At 48.8% G+C, this 15,783-nt stretch overlaps 1 protein-coding gene across 1 annotated transcript in view; it reads left to right on the top strand.

Annotated features, from left to right (window-relative positions):
* The first annotated feature begins 1,917 nt into the window (after positions 1-1,917).
* CACNG2 (calcium voltage-gated channel auxiliary subunit gamma 2) overlaps positions 1,918-15,783 on the top strand; it is a 50,500-nt gene continuing 36,634 nt past the window's right edge. Inside the window, exon 1 of the mRNA XM_010206348.2 lies at positions 1,918-2,128. Within this exon, the coding sequence (XP_010204650.2) occupies positions 1,918-2,128 (211 nt within the window). The remainder of the gene's footprint in view (positions 2,129-15,783) is intronic.

The following is a 15,783-nucleotide window of genomic DNA, read 5'->3' as shown; positions in this document are numbered from 1 at the left end:
CAAGGGCTGGGAGTGGGGAGGGAGGGATTTAATTTGTTCCTTTCCTTAACAAAATCATAGTAATGACAATAAATAGTCTTTTCTCGTGCAGAATCTTCCCAACATGTCTGCTTCTTGGAGCAAGCATTGGGATTTCACAGAAAGCTCTAAAGACAAAGTCAGAGAGCAAGGATTCACGCAACACTGATCAGAGGGAGACAGAGGGATGGAAAACGAGCAACACCAAAACATATGCAACTTGCAGCGGACCCGAGAAGAGTGTAGAGCAAGCACTTAGAAATCGTAACAACAGCAATAATAACAGCCATAAACGCTTATTTTAAAATTACCCTTCCAGGTTACATTTCACCCATCTCCCAGGGAAGAGAAACGGCCGAACGAAGTTTTGTGCTGGTCTGACTGCTCTGTGTGGGTTGCACTTGCAGCTCTGGGCACGTACGGCGGGGGGGATGCGAAGGAGGCTGAGCTGATGGGGGGCGGATGGGGGGGCGGTGGGTGCTGAGGTGAAGGGACAGAAAGGCAGAAAGCGTAGCCCCAACTACGCCTTCCTCTGGAAGCAAACCCTTTTCGTGGCCGGCAGCGGCGGGGTAGGAGCAGGGCGGGGGGTGGCTCTGTGTATGTGTGTGTGTGTCTCTGTCGTCCCCCCCACCCGCCCCTCCTTCCCCGGCCGCGCAGCACGGAGCGGCGCGGCGCGGCGCGTTGCGGGGCGGAGGAGGGCGGCTGCCGGCCGCGGATGCTGGGTGGCGGGCGGCGCGGGCAGGGCGGGCGGCGCGGCGCGGGCAGGGGAGCTGTCCTTCAGCAGCAGCAGCGCCGGCCCGGCAGCGCTCCGCCCGCACCGCCGCCCGGGGAGCTGTCCTGCAGCACCGCCGGCGGCCCGGCAGCGCGGAGCTGTCCTTCAGCACCACCGCCCGCCGCCGCCGCCGCCGCCGCCGAGGGGGAGCCGGCAAGCGCCGCGCCGCCGCCTTGATGCAGTAGCGGGGCCCGGGAGTCGCCGGCGGCCGCCGCGGGGCAGGGGGTGCCGCAGCCGGGCTCCGCTCCGCGCCCCCCGCCCGGGAGGGCAGCTGCGCCTGTCCCCCCTCCTCCTCTTCCTCCTCCTCCCCCCACCCCCCCAAAACGCCCGGCCCTCCAGGAGCCCCCCTCTCTCCTCGCCCACCTCCGCCGGGAGCGAGCGCCGCGGCTGTGCGGAAAAGCCATGGGAGGCAAGACCTCGGCACCTGTTCAGCTGAAATCAAGGGCTTACAGTATACTGGGCAGCAGCCTGGCTCGGTGGTAGGAGCGAGCGAAAGGAAGAAGAAGCAAGCAAGGAAAAGTGAGAGAGGATTGGAGCGACTGCTGCTGCCGGGAAAAAAAAAAAAAATAAAAACCCAAGGAAGATAACTGAGAAGGAAAAGGATTTTCATGGCGCAGGCTGCAGAGCTAAGCAAGAAGACTGAAGGTTGCATCTCTGCTCTTACAGTCTCTAACTGTCTAGGTCCAGATAATGAGAGATTGTGTTGAGGATGCTGCTGCTGCTCCCCTGTTCACTGTGGAAGCCATCTCCAAATTAGCCATTACATATGGAAACTGGAGACCAGAATTTTAGAAAAAGGGATTAAGGCGTCTCGTTTTGGGGGGGGTTTCTCTCTTTATTTGTTTGGTTTTTCTTGGTTCTTTTCTCTCTTTTTTTTTTGTTTTTATTTTTCCTTTTTTCCTTTTTTATATTTCAACCAGAACGTTTCCGATTTAAAAGGCAAGCCTCTTCCCGTGTGATCTTTCTAATTTACACTTTTCCGTGGGCTTTCTTACCTCCCTTTTTTGATATCTATCTCTCTATATACACCCGTTATACTATTAGTCGGAATTATTACTCTTTTATTTTATTAAACACACACACCCCAAGAATCAGAAGGCGGTTGGGTATTTGTATAATGAAGAATTATGGGGCTCTTTGACAGAGGTGTTCAGATGCTTTTAACCACCGTTGGTGCTTTCGCTGCCTTCAGCCTGATGACCATAGCTGTGGGGACCGACTACTGGCTTTACTCCAGAGGGGTTTGCAAGACTAAAACTGTCAGTGAGAACGAAACCAGCAAAAAGAACGAGGAAGTCATGACCCATTCTGGATTATGGAGAACCTGCTGCCTGGAAGGTATTTGATTCTGGATCTCCACACACCCCTCTTTTCCTCTCCCACTACCCCCTGTTTCACCCCCCCCCGAGATAAATCCCTCCACATTCCACCATTTTCTCACTTCATTCCTTTCACCATGGATCGAGAGCAGTGGTCTCAGTTACTCAGGGCACAGAGGCAAGAAGGCAGGCAAAACATTTTCTGCTCTGTTCCCTTCTCCCTTTTCCTCTGCTCCCCCCACCCCCTTCCACCTTCTCCAAAAATTCACTTCCCCTCTCCAACTGGAATAATGTGTGTGTGTGTGTGTGACAAAAACACTGAGTGACCCTTTAAAAAAGCAACTGTGCAGTCTGCCTGTCTTCAGCTTGTTTGTATTGCCTGGGAAATCAATGCCAAAATACTGTATTATTGTTGTGCTCCGGCTGTAACCACAGAGTTAAATAATTGCTCTCTTTGCAAGTGGCTTATTTGCAGAGACAAGACTCAGGGTGAGGGGCAATGTGGGGAGTGGGTGAGTGTAAAGCACTTTGGATGCAATTATTAGTTCACTTGAGGAGGGAAAAAGAGAGAAAGGGGAAGTAGCTCTCTTATGTCCAAAAAGCCTCATACAGTAAATCTAACGATTTCAGTCATCTCGAGTAGAGTTCAGAGCATTTCGTAATGTCTGTAAGCAACCACATCTCACTGAGCTGGGTGCAGAGGGGTCTAGTTGGTGGCTGATTGGTTTGGTTCATGGCTGGGATTTTTTCCCCCGCTTGCTTGTTGTTGGAGGGTGGGTTTTTGTTTGGGGCATTTTTTTTTTTTAAGGTTTGTGGTAAAGGCTAAAAATAAACGAGTTTGAACGGAAAAATCAGCCAAAGTCTGATGTGGTGAAACTGAACAGCAACTCAGTGACATGTCTGATGGCAGAAGAGACACCGCCGCAGCCAACTTCTGGAATCAGACCTTCCTAAGGGAGGGGGAAAGAAACAGAGGGGCCAGTGATTCGCTTTTAAATATGTGTTGCTCAGTACTGCTATTGGTGTACGTGTGGGCTGGGGAGGTGGTCTTCAGCTTGTGCTGGAGGGATAGGGGCAACCGATGTAAATGCGTGGCTGGCGTTACACACGTAGCGAGGAGGAGAGCGAGTGAGCACAAGAGCGCACATTGCAGCCCATTGTAAAAGCCCTGTTTATGAATCAGCTCCCAGCTGGAGGGTGGGCTGCCGGGGCTTCACAGACATCCAGGGATAGCGCCGGCGTCTGTCGGTGTTCACCAGAGCTGGGTGTGCCTGGAGCTCCCCGGCGGGAGACAACGGGGAGCGGGTACCGCAGAACCGATTTTCTAAGACTGGCACTGGGGAGATGGAAGGCAGGGGGGAGGGGGGAGAATAAACTATATATGTCCTGATGTCTCTCACCAAAGCGAGCTAAAGCTGCTGTTTGGAAATGGTTGTGTCCGGGAAGAAGCGCGAATTTCCCCCCCGTTCTTGGTGCAAACGGTTGAGTGATGGCTGGACATGTTTTGAATAGCTAAGTGACTTCATTGAGCGATGGTCTATTTGACGCATACTGCATTTAGTGCCCTTTGTCAACCCAAACTGCTGCCTTTTAACATATCCTGCAGAGGAGCTCTATGCTGAATACTATATGCTGTCTCCACGCCAGAAAATCAATAGCAGTAAATTAATGGGGGATGTTTTAAACACGCTCGCTCACACGCACGCACACATTTCCTCCAAATAGATAAATATGTAAGGGTATATATTAATAAAAAATGAAAAACCTTTCACACAGCTATTCATTACAATCGGGGAAGGAGACATCTCCTTAATTAAAAATTAATGAGAGAGAGAAGGGGAGGTGGGGGGGGAAGAAGGAGCCCAAATGCAAAGCCATGCGGGGAAAGGAGGCTGCAGGAAAGAACTCTCTTCCTGAGCCGTGTCCCCAGGCTGGAGGGAGGAGGGAGGCTGTGGTGGAGACAGGAGGTATGAGGACCCCGGCCGGGAGAGGCAGTGAATTCAGATCATGTCTATCTGCCCACAGAGCCGTACCCAGAGGGATGCGGTCTGAGGGGGAGGAGGAAGGGGCGGGTGAGGTCTGTCAAATCGGAGGAGCTTGGGGCTCCTTCTCCTTTACATCTGACAGGACCCCCCAGGCACTCTGGAGAAGTGGCTTTCATGGCAAAGGAAAGTGCTGGGATATTTCCAAATAAAAGCTCTGACTTGCCCCCAGCCCCTCCAATGCTGTGCTGGCAGCCTGATCCCCCTGCTCTCCCTGTCGATGCTCTCCAGCGGGCTCAAACCACAGCCCTGTGCAAGGGCTGCAAAATGCAGCCTGAGCACCAGCTTTGTGGCACTGGTAGGGTGCTGTCACTCATCCTAGCTGTCTGAGGGGTGGGCTGGCCCTTTCACCCAATCCCTGGACGCAGGGCAGAAGTGATGAGTGGGGTAGGAGCATGCAGTGCGCCACACAAGAGCTGAGCCCAGCTCCGAATCCCTAGCCTGAGGGCACAGGTTGCACCAAAACTTGGATAAAGCTTCAGTAGCAAGAGCATTTCAGCAGAAGGCAAAACCATTCCTGTGGCCACATGCTGAGCAGGGCCCGAGCATGGGTTTGCCTCACGGGGCAGCACGGCACAGATTTGGCACCGTCGTTGACAGGATGCCTCTGCTTGGCTTCCCATGGTCCCATAGCCTGCATGGGCTGGTGGCTGGCACTCTCCTGCTCCCAGGACAGTGCAACCAGGTATCACCACCAGCTCTGGGACAACAGGCCTCTTATTGTCATGTCTGACCACCTTAGAGGGAATTATTTTCTTCCTCTCTGGAAGGATTCAGAAAAGTATCTTTGTTTGGCTCACTCTCCTTGGTGGAAACTGCCTGTTGGTGAGCAGGAGGGAGAAGGGTGCAGCAAAGGCACCCTTCCCTCATGCTGCAGAGAGTGGGCAGATTTGTGGAGGGAAGGGTTTGGTACCAGGAGGCTGTAAAAAGGGGAAAACCTTTGGACCCTGCTCACACCATGCCCACCGTGCCACCGTGGCAAAGGCATTGGACAAAGAGTATTGACAGATATGCTACTGGTGCCTGGAGTGGGTGTCAGGGCAGGTTAACAGGGTAAGGGCGGGGGAGGGGGGTAGTGAAAAGGAAGACAGGAGGCTCTTTAACAAGAAAATTATCAAACAAGGAGTCCAGACTGCCTCCTGCTACTGGTAGGATGCCTCTGATGAGGTTGCCTTCGTTTCTGGGGATGTGGGGAAACGCTGCCATTAGTCAACACTGTGGACCGTCAAGGATGGTTGACCTCCTGTGTTCAAAATATTGTGCTAAATTGTCTTTTCTCTTGGTCAAGACATCGAGTAGCAAAAATGGATGTGTGGACTCAGTTCTTGGTCGGTACACACAGACAGACTGCAGTCAGAATTGCAAATTCCTCTTGGAGAATTTGGTCCCAGGGCTTTCAATTTTTGAGTTCCTCTCTTTTCAGTTATTCTGTTCTCCTTAGTGGACTTTCAATCAGTGGTTTCAGATCTTTGTGTTGCTCCAAAGAGGAGTATCTTTTGGAATATTCCTCCTCTATCGGGATTTCTTTCCCTCCTTTCTTCTGTCCCACAGTGAGCCCCTGTTCCATGGTGGGGCTAAAACAGAAAGGTGGTGTCAGTTCACATCACTGCAGATCACACCTTTGATTTTTTTCCTAGTCTTCTTTGACATAATCCTTTCTCAGACTTCGAGGTTGCCCAGTTGTGTCCCCAGACCACTCAAAAATCTTCAAGAAAAATTGCCTTTCTTAGCCCTTTAACTGCGTAGGCACAAAACTCTCATACAGCAAGCGATTGAGATCTAGAAGCTCATGCCACACATGGATACTGCACTTCTCACAACTTTGAAATGGCTGCAGATCTTCCAGCCTAATTCCTTCTTGGCACCAAATGCTTTAAAACCCACTTTTTATTATGAGTGATGCCTTGTCTAATTCTTTCATTAGCTCCTGTAGATCTTCTACAGGATCTCGAGAAGTGAGCGACGATGCCTTATCAGGGTCTTATGAAGCAAGCAAATGAAATGTATTTTATATCTGTAGGTTATTGGTTTTGTCATGTTGTCATTATTATTAGGAAAGGGATAGGTCTGGGAGGCTTTTATACCGAGAAGGAGGGAGAGAAGAGTCCAGAGCAGGCAGGCATGAGTGATGTGCATGGGGTTAGACATCCCTGTAGATCTGACTGGTGTGAAGGCAAGTAATTGAATGGATGTTGGTGCAGAAAATAATTCCTGCCTAGAGACCCTTCCCGAGGAAAATTAATGAGCTGATCTGTTCCCTTTCCAGCTTGTTATATCTGAACAGCGCATGAGAGTTCAGCGCAGTTCCAGTGTTTGCAGAAATGAAGAGCTGACAGGACAGTGAGGCCGGGCGCAGGCAGCTGGCGAGCTTCTGCCAGGCAATCCTGGTGCTGCGCTGCTTCCTCGCTGCTGTTTGCTCCTGGGCCACCTCTTTCCTTTCACACTCATCTTAAGAGTGGTTCTTTTCCCCTTGTCTTCCTTTTTACCTTCCCTGACTTCCTTTCTTTTACCCTTCATTTCTGTCGGCGTGCTTAGTTTTGCGCTGCGGAATTGCCTACCGTCCTACTTCCAAGGATCCACAAATCTGCCAGGATCCTTTCCCCTGACTCTTGCTGTCCTAATCCAGGGGCTTTTTGGAACATACAGTGAAAACAGCAGTAGATTAAGTGAGGGTCTCCGTGTCTTCACAGTTCAGGACCATGAGCAGCCTAGCACAGCCTGGAAATGCAGCAGGAGGCAATGGCCCGGCACATAGCTGACTGCTGCTGGCATTGCATCTGCCAGAGAGAAGGAGGGTGCAGAGCTGGACAGGCCTTGGATGGAGAGGGAGACAAAGGATTTTAGAAAGTGAAGTGGCAAATAGTGAGGGAGAATTACTCAGGATTCCAGACTCCAGGTGGGTTTGTTTCTCCTCTCAGCTTAAATTCACACCTGACTGTAAGTCACTGATAAGGCAGGTATTTGAGACCTGCAAGCTTGGTACCTTTGACAAGGAAATGCTGCTTCTCGCTAGCGAGTTGCTAGAACTGACTTTTAAACTGTTTTTAAATTATGAGTCTTCCGGCTGCCAGAGAAAGAGGAATGGGTTAATATTGTCCTGAAATGCACCAGAAATTGCCTTGCTGAAGAGAGTGAGAGCGAAATGCGGTGGGAGGGACATGGAGATGCAGTGTGGCAGCAGTAATGTATAAAGAAATTACACAGAGATAGAACAAATGCCTCTTTGCCAGGTATACCAGGAGCTATTCCTATCCAGCGTTTCCCTTTTAACCCGTCCCTTTCCCCACGCAGCCCTCCGAGCTCCCGCCTCACTTGGCTGCGGTTTCGTTCGATCTGAGCAAGAGTTTGGGGAGAGGAGGACAGCTGAGGTTTGACAGCAGAATCTCCATATTTATTTAATTTAGAAGCAGTAGCGAGGAGGTTGCCGGGGGGAGCAGGGAACATTTCAGGCTCTCAAGATGGCTCTGCCCCCTGCCCCTGTTTTAAGAACAGATTCCCAATCAAGCATACCCGGTTTATCCCAGGGGGAGCCCTCGATGCTCCATCCTGCGCTGTTTCTCTCTTCCATATTGCACTCGTTGTCAGGGGATGTGCTGCTGCCTTTCACCGGCATGAAAGCTTCCCTCTTGCAGGGGGCTCTCCGGGAGGGAAGAGAGGGTGCTGCTGTCAGGGGAGTGAGTTAGCAGTGGGGCTCTGGCTCCATCTCATGCCCCCTCAACCCCCATCCCAGGGTGACAACTGCCTGGCAGGCGAAGCACAGAGCACAGAGCACAGAGCAGGTCAGGCATACACAGACCCTATTGTAAATATAATACACCTAAAAGTTGTTTTTCCTTGCCTATGTGACCCCAGCTTTTTCCTCACCCTCCATCTTTGACTCATTCTATCCATCTCCATTTTAATTTGTTCTCGTTTCCCTTCCCTGATTTTCCTTTTTATTTTTCTCTTTCATCTTCATGTCTCTTCTGTACTTTCTCTGAAAAGCAGCTTCTCCTTCATTATTTCTCCCTGTTTCTCTCCAAGGTCTCTGAGGACCATCCCCCCTGCTCTTTCCTCTGTTATACTACCTTGCCCTTGGTCTCCTCTGTCCCTTTCACTCCTGCCATCTCATCTCTCCGTCGTTCTTCCTCTTCTCTCTGCCATAATTTTTCCCCTGGCTTTTCCCCATCTCACAGTTATTTCCTCCAGCCAAAGGACCCCATCTTTTTGGAGCTGTGCTGCCCTAAAGCGACACTTTTCCAAACCCTCTCTGGCTCCCCTCCTCCTCTTTTCTGTGGCCAGTGTCCCCCTTCCTCAAATCAAGGTATGACACCAGTTGCTGTTGCTATCTTCTCTTGTCCCCAAGGCAGTCCAGCTATCTCTGGGGGAAGTGAGACGCAAGCTCCTCCTTCTGCTCCCCTTATTGCTCATTGCCTGTGGTCAAGCCAACATCCCTCCACTTTGCTGCCTTCAACCTCCCATGGCCAGAGGGCACACTGACAGCTCAGCTGATGAGCTGCCTCATCTTCATGCAGCCAGCAACTGGGCTGGAAGAAGCTCACGGCAGCCCTAAATACCCTCCCTGGCAACCCTCAGACATGGATCAGGCCAGGATCCAAATAGAAAATAAGGGTCTCTGTAGCCATAACCCTGGGGCAGTTGTTGTGCACTACAGTGAAGGATCTCTGTTTGTCAGAAAGAAGTGTCTCAGAAAGCAGTCACTCTTTCCAAGCTGTTCACAGGGGGATGATTTTCTCTGAGATTCCCAGGAGTCAGTGTGTGAGGTGAGCGGGGCTCAGGTCTCCAAGCCCAGTGAGTTAGGTCAGAGGGTACTGCTGACTGGTGGGGAAAAGGGGGATTGCGTACTGTGCAAGGCTCTACATGAACCACAGCAGCTCTCTGGATGCCAGAAACAGGGATATTGTTGCAAGTGGCCCAGTGCAGCACATGGCTGTAGACCAAAAACCCACCACTAGCCAGTCCCCAGGCATCAGAAGAAGACCATGGGGAGCAGCAGAGAGTTCAAGAGCAAGGGCCATCCAAGGGCAGGGTTGGCAAAGCCTGAATAGGGTTCATCAAAGGAGGACAGGGACAAGGAGGAGTAGGAAAGACCCCGTGTCTGAAGGCAGCCTGCAAGACTAGACATGTTTGCCTGGAAACAGAGGTGAACAAGAGGGAAAGTGATTGGATTGTGTTGAATAATGAATAGGCCTGGAGAAGATGGATCAGTAGCTCTTGATTTCCCCATTTTGTAACACACAGACAAGAAGACCTGACGTGAGTCACCGGAGACCCAGTTAAAGCTTTCTCATCTGATGCGTATCAGGGCTGTGGAGCTCATCGCCATCGGAGCTCCCGTGGCCAAGATTTTAACAGCATTTAGCAAGCAAGTGGGCATTTACGACAGAGTTCACGAAAATTAAGCGTCTTCCTAATGGATGTGAACAGCATTTTGGGTATTTCGTAACTCAGCAATTAAGCCAGTCTCCATAAAAACCAGAATAACGTTTCACAAGGGCAGCCTATCCCCTGTCTGACTGCCATGTGGTTCTTGCCTCTTCCCTGAAACATTTGTCAGGGATTACTTAGATTTACTTAGTCTGGCATTTCTTTTGTTTCTAGATGCTCTGCCGTGCAGTTGCAATGTAAGATGCAAACTAGGCCTGCGTTTCTGCTGGTGTCGATGACTGTCCTAATTTGACAAATTAAACAGCAAGTTTAGGTATTTCTATCATATTTTTGTAGGAAGGATCTGGGATAGAGAGCAATTAAGAGCATATGGAATTAAGTGGAGTCCTTTTTCTTCACACCCCAGGGTATAAAGTAAGTAGTTTGCCATGAAGGTGCTATATATGTGCGAAGAATTATTATTGTTCGAGTCCCTGCTTCCCAGAAAGCAATAGGCTTTGGGTCTCTTTGATGCTATCATGACTAAATTAGAAACAAGGTTGTCTCTTTTCTCTTGTTTCTGTGGAAATGATTACTGAACTGGCATCTGATGACGTACAACGCTGTAGTGTTTCTCTGCACAAGAGATGAAGGCCCAGTTCTCCCCTCGTTTGCACCGATGCAACCTCCCTGGCTCGGATGGAGCCACAGCACTTACGCTGTCTGTGTAGGTGAGGGGAGCAGGGGACTGAGGAAGGGCCGTGCATGCTTTACACAGCCGTGCACCCAAGGTCACCCCACGGCCCCACTTTGCCAGTGCCATACCAAACAAATCAGGGGCTAAATTCACGGAGTGGGTGCGACTGCCCCAAAGTTGATGAGATTCTGCATTTATTCATACCAGCTGTTCACCCGGTCCAGCAGGTTGTTTTCAGACTATTTTCATTGTCTTTCACTTTTATTAGAAAAGTTCAACCTTGTTGCCCCTCCCAGTGGGGCAAAAATCCTCTTAGGGACTCCTCGCCTTGGATGGGTGAGCATGTAAAATGGCAGAGATGACCACGAGCCCTCTGCCATTCACCTTTCTCTTTTTCTTCATTTCTACCTTTCACTGAATATTTCTTATTTACTGACAGCTTTCTGTCTCCCAGCCCCATTTATCCTCTTTGTGTTACAGAAAAGCTCTCCCATAAAGTTCCAAACTACACAATCAGAGTTTTCATAACAAGCCCTGCAGGATAGGTGAAATCCACTTCTGTTTCTGTGGCACAGGCCACTGAAGTTTTTATACTAGCTTCCCATCAAATCTATAACTCCCCCGAGAAGCATATGGACTTTATCCTGCACCTCCCATTCCCCCAGAGCATATACTCCTACCTGCTAGCTGAGAAAAACAGAAAATGAGGATGCAATGCCACCCTCTCCACGGTAGGAATTCCTTTGGATGTGTGTTTTTGCTAGAAGCGAACAACTACAAATTTCTGATTTAGCTTGTTGTATGAAGCATACATTCTGTCAAATAAAGAATAACACTATCCACCTCCGTCCCCTGGATTTGCTGTCCCTTTCTGGTTTTTTCTTTTCCTATTTCTCAGTTTTCATTCTGCTCCTAAATACTTTTTTTTTTTTAAGCGTCTGTTTTATTTTTCTCCTCCCACTGCTTCATAACTACATTTCATTCTTAAATCTGCTATCACTCAGAGAGCTTCCCTCTCTCTTCAGGTCTTGTTTATACCAACAGTGTAGCTGCAGTGTGATGGATCACACTTGAACACTGAATATTTCCCAGATTTATGGTCATGTTCATTCACTAGCATAGACCAAGCACTGTCAATCAAGCTACTTTTGATCCAAACCTATTTGCTGACTTCTGCAACCTTACTGTGACCTGCCCGTTGCAATCAGTATATTTCTGAGAACCTGTTCCTGGAGCTTTCTTTCCTCCTGAAGATGCTGCCTAACACCTTCTTTCTTAGTTTCTTTTCTTGGGAGGTTTTTTTTCAGCTTCAATTTTTCTTCATTCTCTCCATCAGTCCTCTTTAGAATTTGCTGGTTTTTCCCTTTTTCTCCACATCATCTCTCGTGTCTCCTATGTTCTCCCCCAGCCCTCACTCCAATGACGTCTCTTCCCTTTTTATATTTCTAGCCCATAGTCCTCTTGGGTAGGAACTACTGGCCTTGATTCCATCCCATTCAACCTCTGTGGAGAGGTGGTGGAAAAGGATTGACAGCTAAGTGTGTTTGTGTATGTGTGTCTGTGTGTGCACGTGTGCACATGTGTGTCTCCTTTCAGATATGGTCGGTATGAAAGCTTTGCTGTTGAGATGAAGAGGCCAGTTCTGGCTTTTGCCTTTCAGGCAGTCACGAGGAGTCATTTCCCAATGCAGATTTCCCCCTAGAATTGCCTTCAGAGTACAAGGTCTCAAGGGATCAATCATCAAGAGGTTCTGCTGCTTCCTTTTAGATTCAAGCATTGCCCTTTTCCTTAGGCTGAGGGTCACGGGTTTTTGAAGGACAGTGGCAAAATCATGAGAGAAGACATTTTTCTCTTGCTCATTTTTGAGTGAGGGAGTGAATGAACTGTGATAAATATTTTTTCTGTATATAGCTAGAGCTGTCTCAAAGAAGTGGCAGAGGAAACAGATGGCAGAGGCCCTTTATAGGCAGCTGCTGTTGTCTTTTAAGGTGTCACCATCACAAGAAAAGTGGTGGTAATCGGGGAGCTTCAAGATCAGTAGCGTCTGAAAGGACTCGAGCAGAAAAGAATGTCATCCCGTGGGGGGTTGCAGGAGGGGTGGTATTGCAGGGAGAGAAATCAAATGTTCAGAGGCTTAGGAATGGAGCTCTAGAGGTACAGGGAATAGGTTGACACAACTATGAAGTTTTACTGAATTACATGACCATGGGATGGATGGTTTCCCTGTGTTTGGTAGTTCATACTTGGCCACAAACACCGTAGACTGGTTTAGAGTATTTTGGGGGCAGTAAGAGGGGTCGGTGTCTAGAGGAAGCAACTGAGAGACAGAGACTCCCAGTGCACTGTGAAAATGCATCTAGGGGAGAGGAAAGGTCCAAGAATAGCTATCTCTAGGCTCCTATCTCCTCCAACTTGCTTCGGAGCACCCCTGTTGTGTGTGCTTTTGGGATAGGAAGTGCAACAGCTGGGTGTAGAAGCCTCTGTCCCAGATATTCCTCAAATAATTTGCTTGCCTGGAGCCCTGTCATCTCAGTCTCTGCAGCACAAAGAGAAACTGTTAAGTTGACCTGTAAAATAAGAGTAGAGACACGTATCTGCTCCCTGAAGAATTAGCCACAGATAGGTTCCTTCATATCTTCCAGGCTGGGAAGGCTTGCACAGTGGGCTAGAGCCCTAAGTCCTCCAGTCATGGAGCTGTTTAAATCTCAGTGTCTCCAAAAGCAAGAGCCATGTAATTCCTTATAGGGAAGAGAAAACTCACAGAGAAGTTTGACAGGGGTTTGGGAGGAAGCTAGGGAGGATGACGGTCTATATCATGAAGTACAAGGGTTTGGGGTAACAAAGCAGCTGTGAACAGGCTTGGTGTTGGAGATTAATTGGAGCTGAACGTCGTACAGTGTCCTCTAGCTGAGACATCTCCATTGCAACTGTATGCTGTGGTCTCGAAGGAAACAGCTGCCAAGAATCAGAGCAGAGCAGTGCAGCTGTTTTGCTGTTGGGAAAGGGAGCAACAGAGAAACTAATATGTCTACCCTGTCGAGTGAACTGCAACACAAATGGCATCACAGCATGCAGGAAAAGCACGGGACTGACCATTTTCCTAAATTTCAGGTGACTGCCTAATCATTGCACCACTCTTCCTCAATCACTGCTCTGCTCTCCCTATGTTCACTCATCACCTCATCCATGTGTTCAGAGGAAAGCATAGCTCAGAAAGGCCAAGCGTGGCTTTCCAGGAATTAATTCCAGGGGCTGTCTAAGATCACAGGAGAAAGGTGTTTTTCTGTGTGCTGCATCATTACAGCTTGGCCCACATTTACAAGAACAGCGAGGGGGAAAGCGTTCAGAGCAAAGCAAGACTCTGAGAAAGAGCACTGTGAGGATGCAAAAGCACCAGGGCCAGGGAGGTTTTATACTCTTCTGCAGAAGCTGAAGGGAAGTTTTCTTTTTCTGGGAGTGGACTGGCCCTGCTTTCCTCATTTTCCTCATTTCCTCCCCTCCTGGAGGAAAGCATCTCTGTGTGCTGGAAACAGAAGGACAGTTGGGGCTGAAAGGGTCTGTGGCAGCTGGAAAGTATAGACATCCAGAAGGAAGCACTAGGAAAAAGGGGACCCAGCACTTGTCCACAACATGGCATGGGGAGGTGGCAATAGGAATGCAGTGTGAGTGCTGGAAGGTGATAATTGATAAATATGGTCTGAAAGAGGTGAGTCAAAAGAAACCCTGGGACTCAGAGGTAGGAGAGACTTGTATTGCTGAGAGAAGCAGGAACCTCAGCTGAAGCTGAGGGAAGAAGAGAAAGACTTCCTCATTCATTGTCTCTGCCTTGTGGAATGGGACAGATTTACCTGTCTGATGCCAGCATCTGCTACATGTAGGAGCTTTTTCTGCCTCTCCCTCCTGCTCCAGTCCACGCAAGAAAGAAGGGTCTAGACACACATGGACGAGTCAGTATCAATCACGCAAACTAACCAGCCACAGACCTGCAGCAATTTAGAAACTGTGACCAGTGGTCATGGCTCTTTATGGTCATGCCTGACACAGGAAAGCTGAGGAGAGGAAGAATCAAAGGAAGTAGAGTAAAATTTTTTTGTCCCAACTTGGTAACTCAAGAAATTAATCTATGTAAATACCTTAAGGCAAACATGGCCACCTCCTACTCTGAGGCTCTCTGTTGATCTCACATCTGTAAGCACATGAAATTATCCTTCTTTCTGAAGCCCGTGGCACAGTTTTCATGGCAGAGAACCCATGGTTTGGCCAGGTAATCTTTGGTTAAAGCAGGGGAACCAAAACTTAATGCTCCTTTCTGGCTGTTGCTCTTTGACAGAAGGTTTCTGAGTATTTTGCCTTTTATTGCTGTTGTGACATTGTGGCTGCACCAAAAAGCTTCATGTTGGGTGAAAACACCTTTATGCTAGACACCATGCATGCACGAAAGCTGTCATCCCTACATCAAAGAAGTGACAATCCAAGATGACAAATGACATATGAAAGGCAGCAAAGCAGAAGGCAGCAAATGTCTAGAACTTGTTTTTCTGTTGTTGCTTTTGACGTGGGTAAGAGAGTATTACACCCAGAACTGACTTCATCTCCAGGTAGAGCAGAATGCAGAAGAGGGCATGTTTGCCCAGCACCAGGCACTGCCAGAAGAAGATACCCGAATAGCTCCAAACAAGCTTGCTTAGGTATTTCAAGCCCTAATGGCTACTCAAGCATGGTGTTCCGCACGGGCAAATCAGCAGCACGTCTGAGAGCTGTCAGGATGCAGCACTTAGTCAGGTGTGCTGCTTCCAAGACCCATGCAAGGTCACATTACGTTGGGCCATGGAGATTTATAGCAGGAGTCTCTCTCAGCTCTCAATTCAAATTTAGTACCCATATCCCCATATGGACATGTCTCTGTGGTTGAAAGGGTTTTTCCCATACTTGTTAACCCCAGATAGTCTGAAAGGAATGAAAGATCACATCTCGTTCTATTATTATTTGGGGTTTTGAAAGGGAGCTTGGTCCCAGATATGTCTCTGAGTGTTTGAGAAATCTGGAGCCTGAAGATGCCATCACAGCTGGATTTCTCCTTTGCAGTTTTAGCAGGCAGGGATGAAGGACACAGAGACTAATCTCCATGTGACCTGCAGATCCTGTTCTTTCACATGAGGGCTGAAGCTTGCTGAAGAGGCAGTGCTGGAATGCTTTTGCCCATGTGGTATCTGCCCTGGGGATACACGGCCACTTCCGTCTCTAGGGTTGTCACTCACCAGTGAAAATTCATTGGATTCATGACAAAACTGCAGTATTTACCAGCAAAGAAATAGTTTGTTCTGAAAATACATAAAATCTGATCTGGAGGTGGTAATTTACTCAGGCACCCAAGAGATCACTTATTTTGAGTATCTTGTTTAATTCTCACTGAGACTGCTAGTTTTCTGCCATTCTTGATCTTAGTTTTATTGGGAAAAGGTGTAGTATGTTACATGGCCTCTTCCTCATGACAAAAATAAAGGAAAGGACTCCAGGAGAGGAAACTCCCATGGATGCCACTGCGTTGAACTGCACCACAGAAGGGAC

This window comes from Colius striatus, chromosome 1 (genome assembly GCF_028858725.1).
Source record: "Colius striatus isolate bColStr4 chromosome 1, bColStr4.1.hap1, whole genome shotgun sequence".
NCBI lineage: Eukaryota > Metazoa > Chordata > Aves > Coliiformes > Coliidae > Colius > Colius striatus.
The sequence above is the reverse complement of the archived record's forward strand: the minus strand, read 5'-3'. Positions and strand labels throughout refer to the sequence as shown.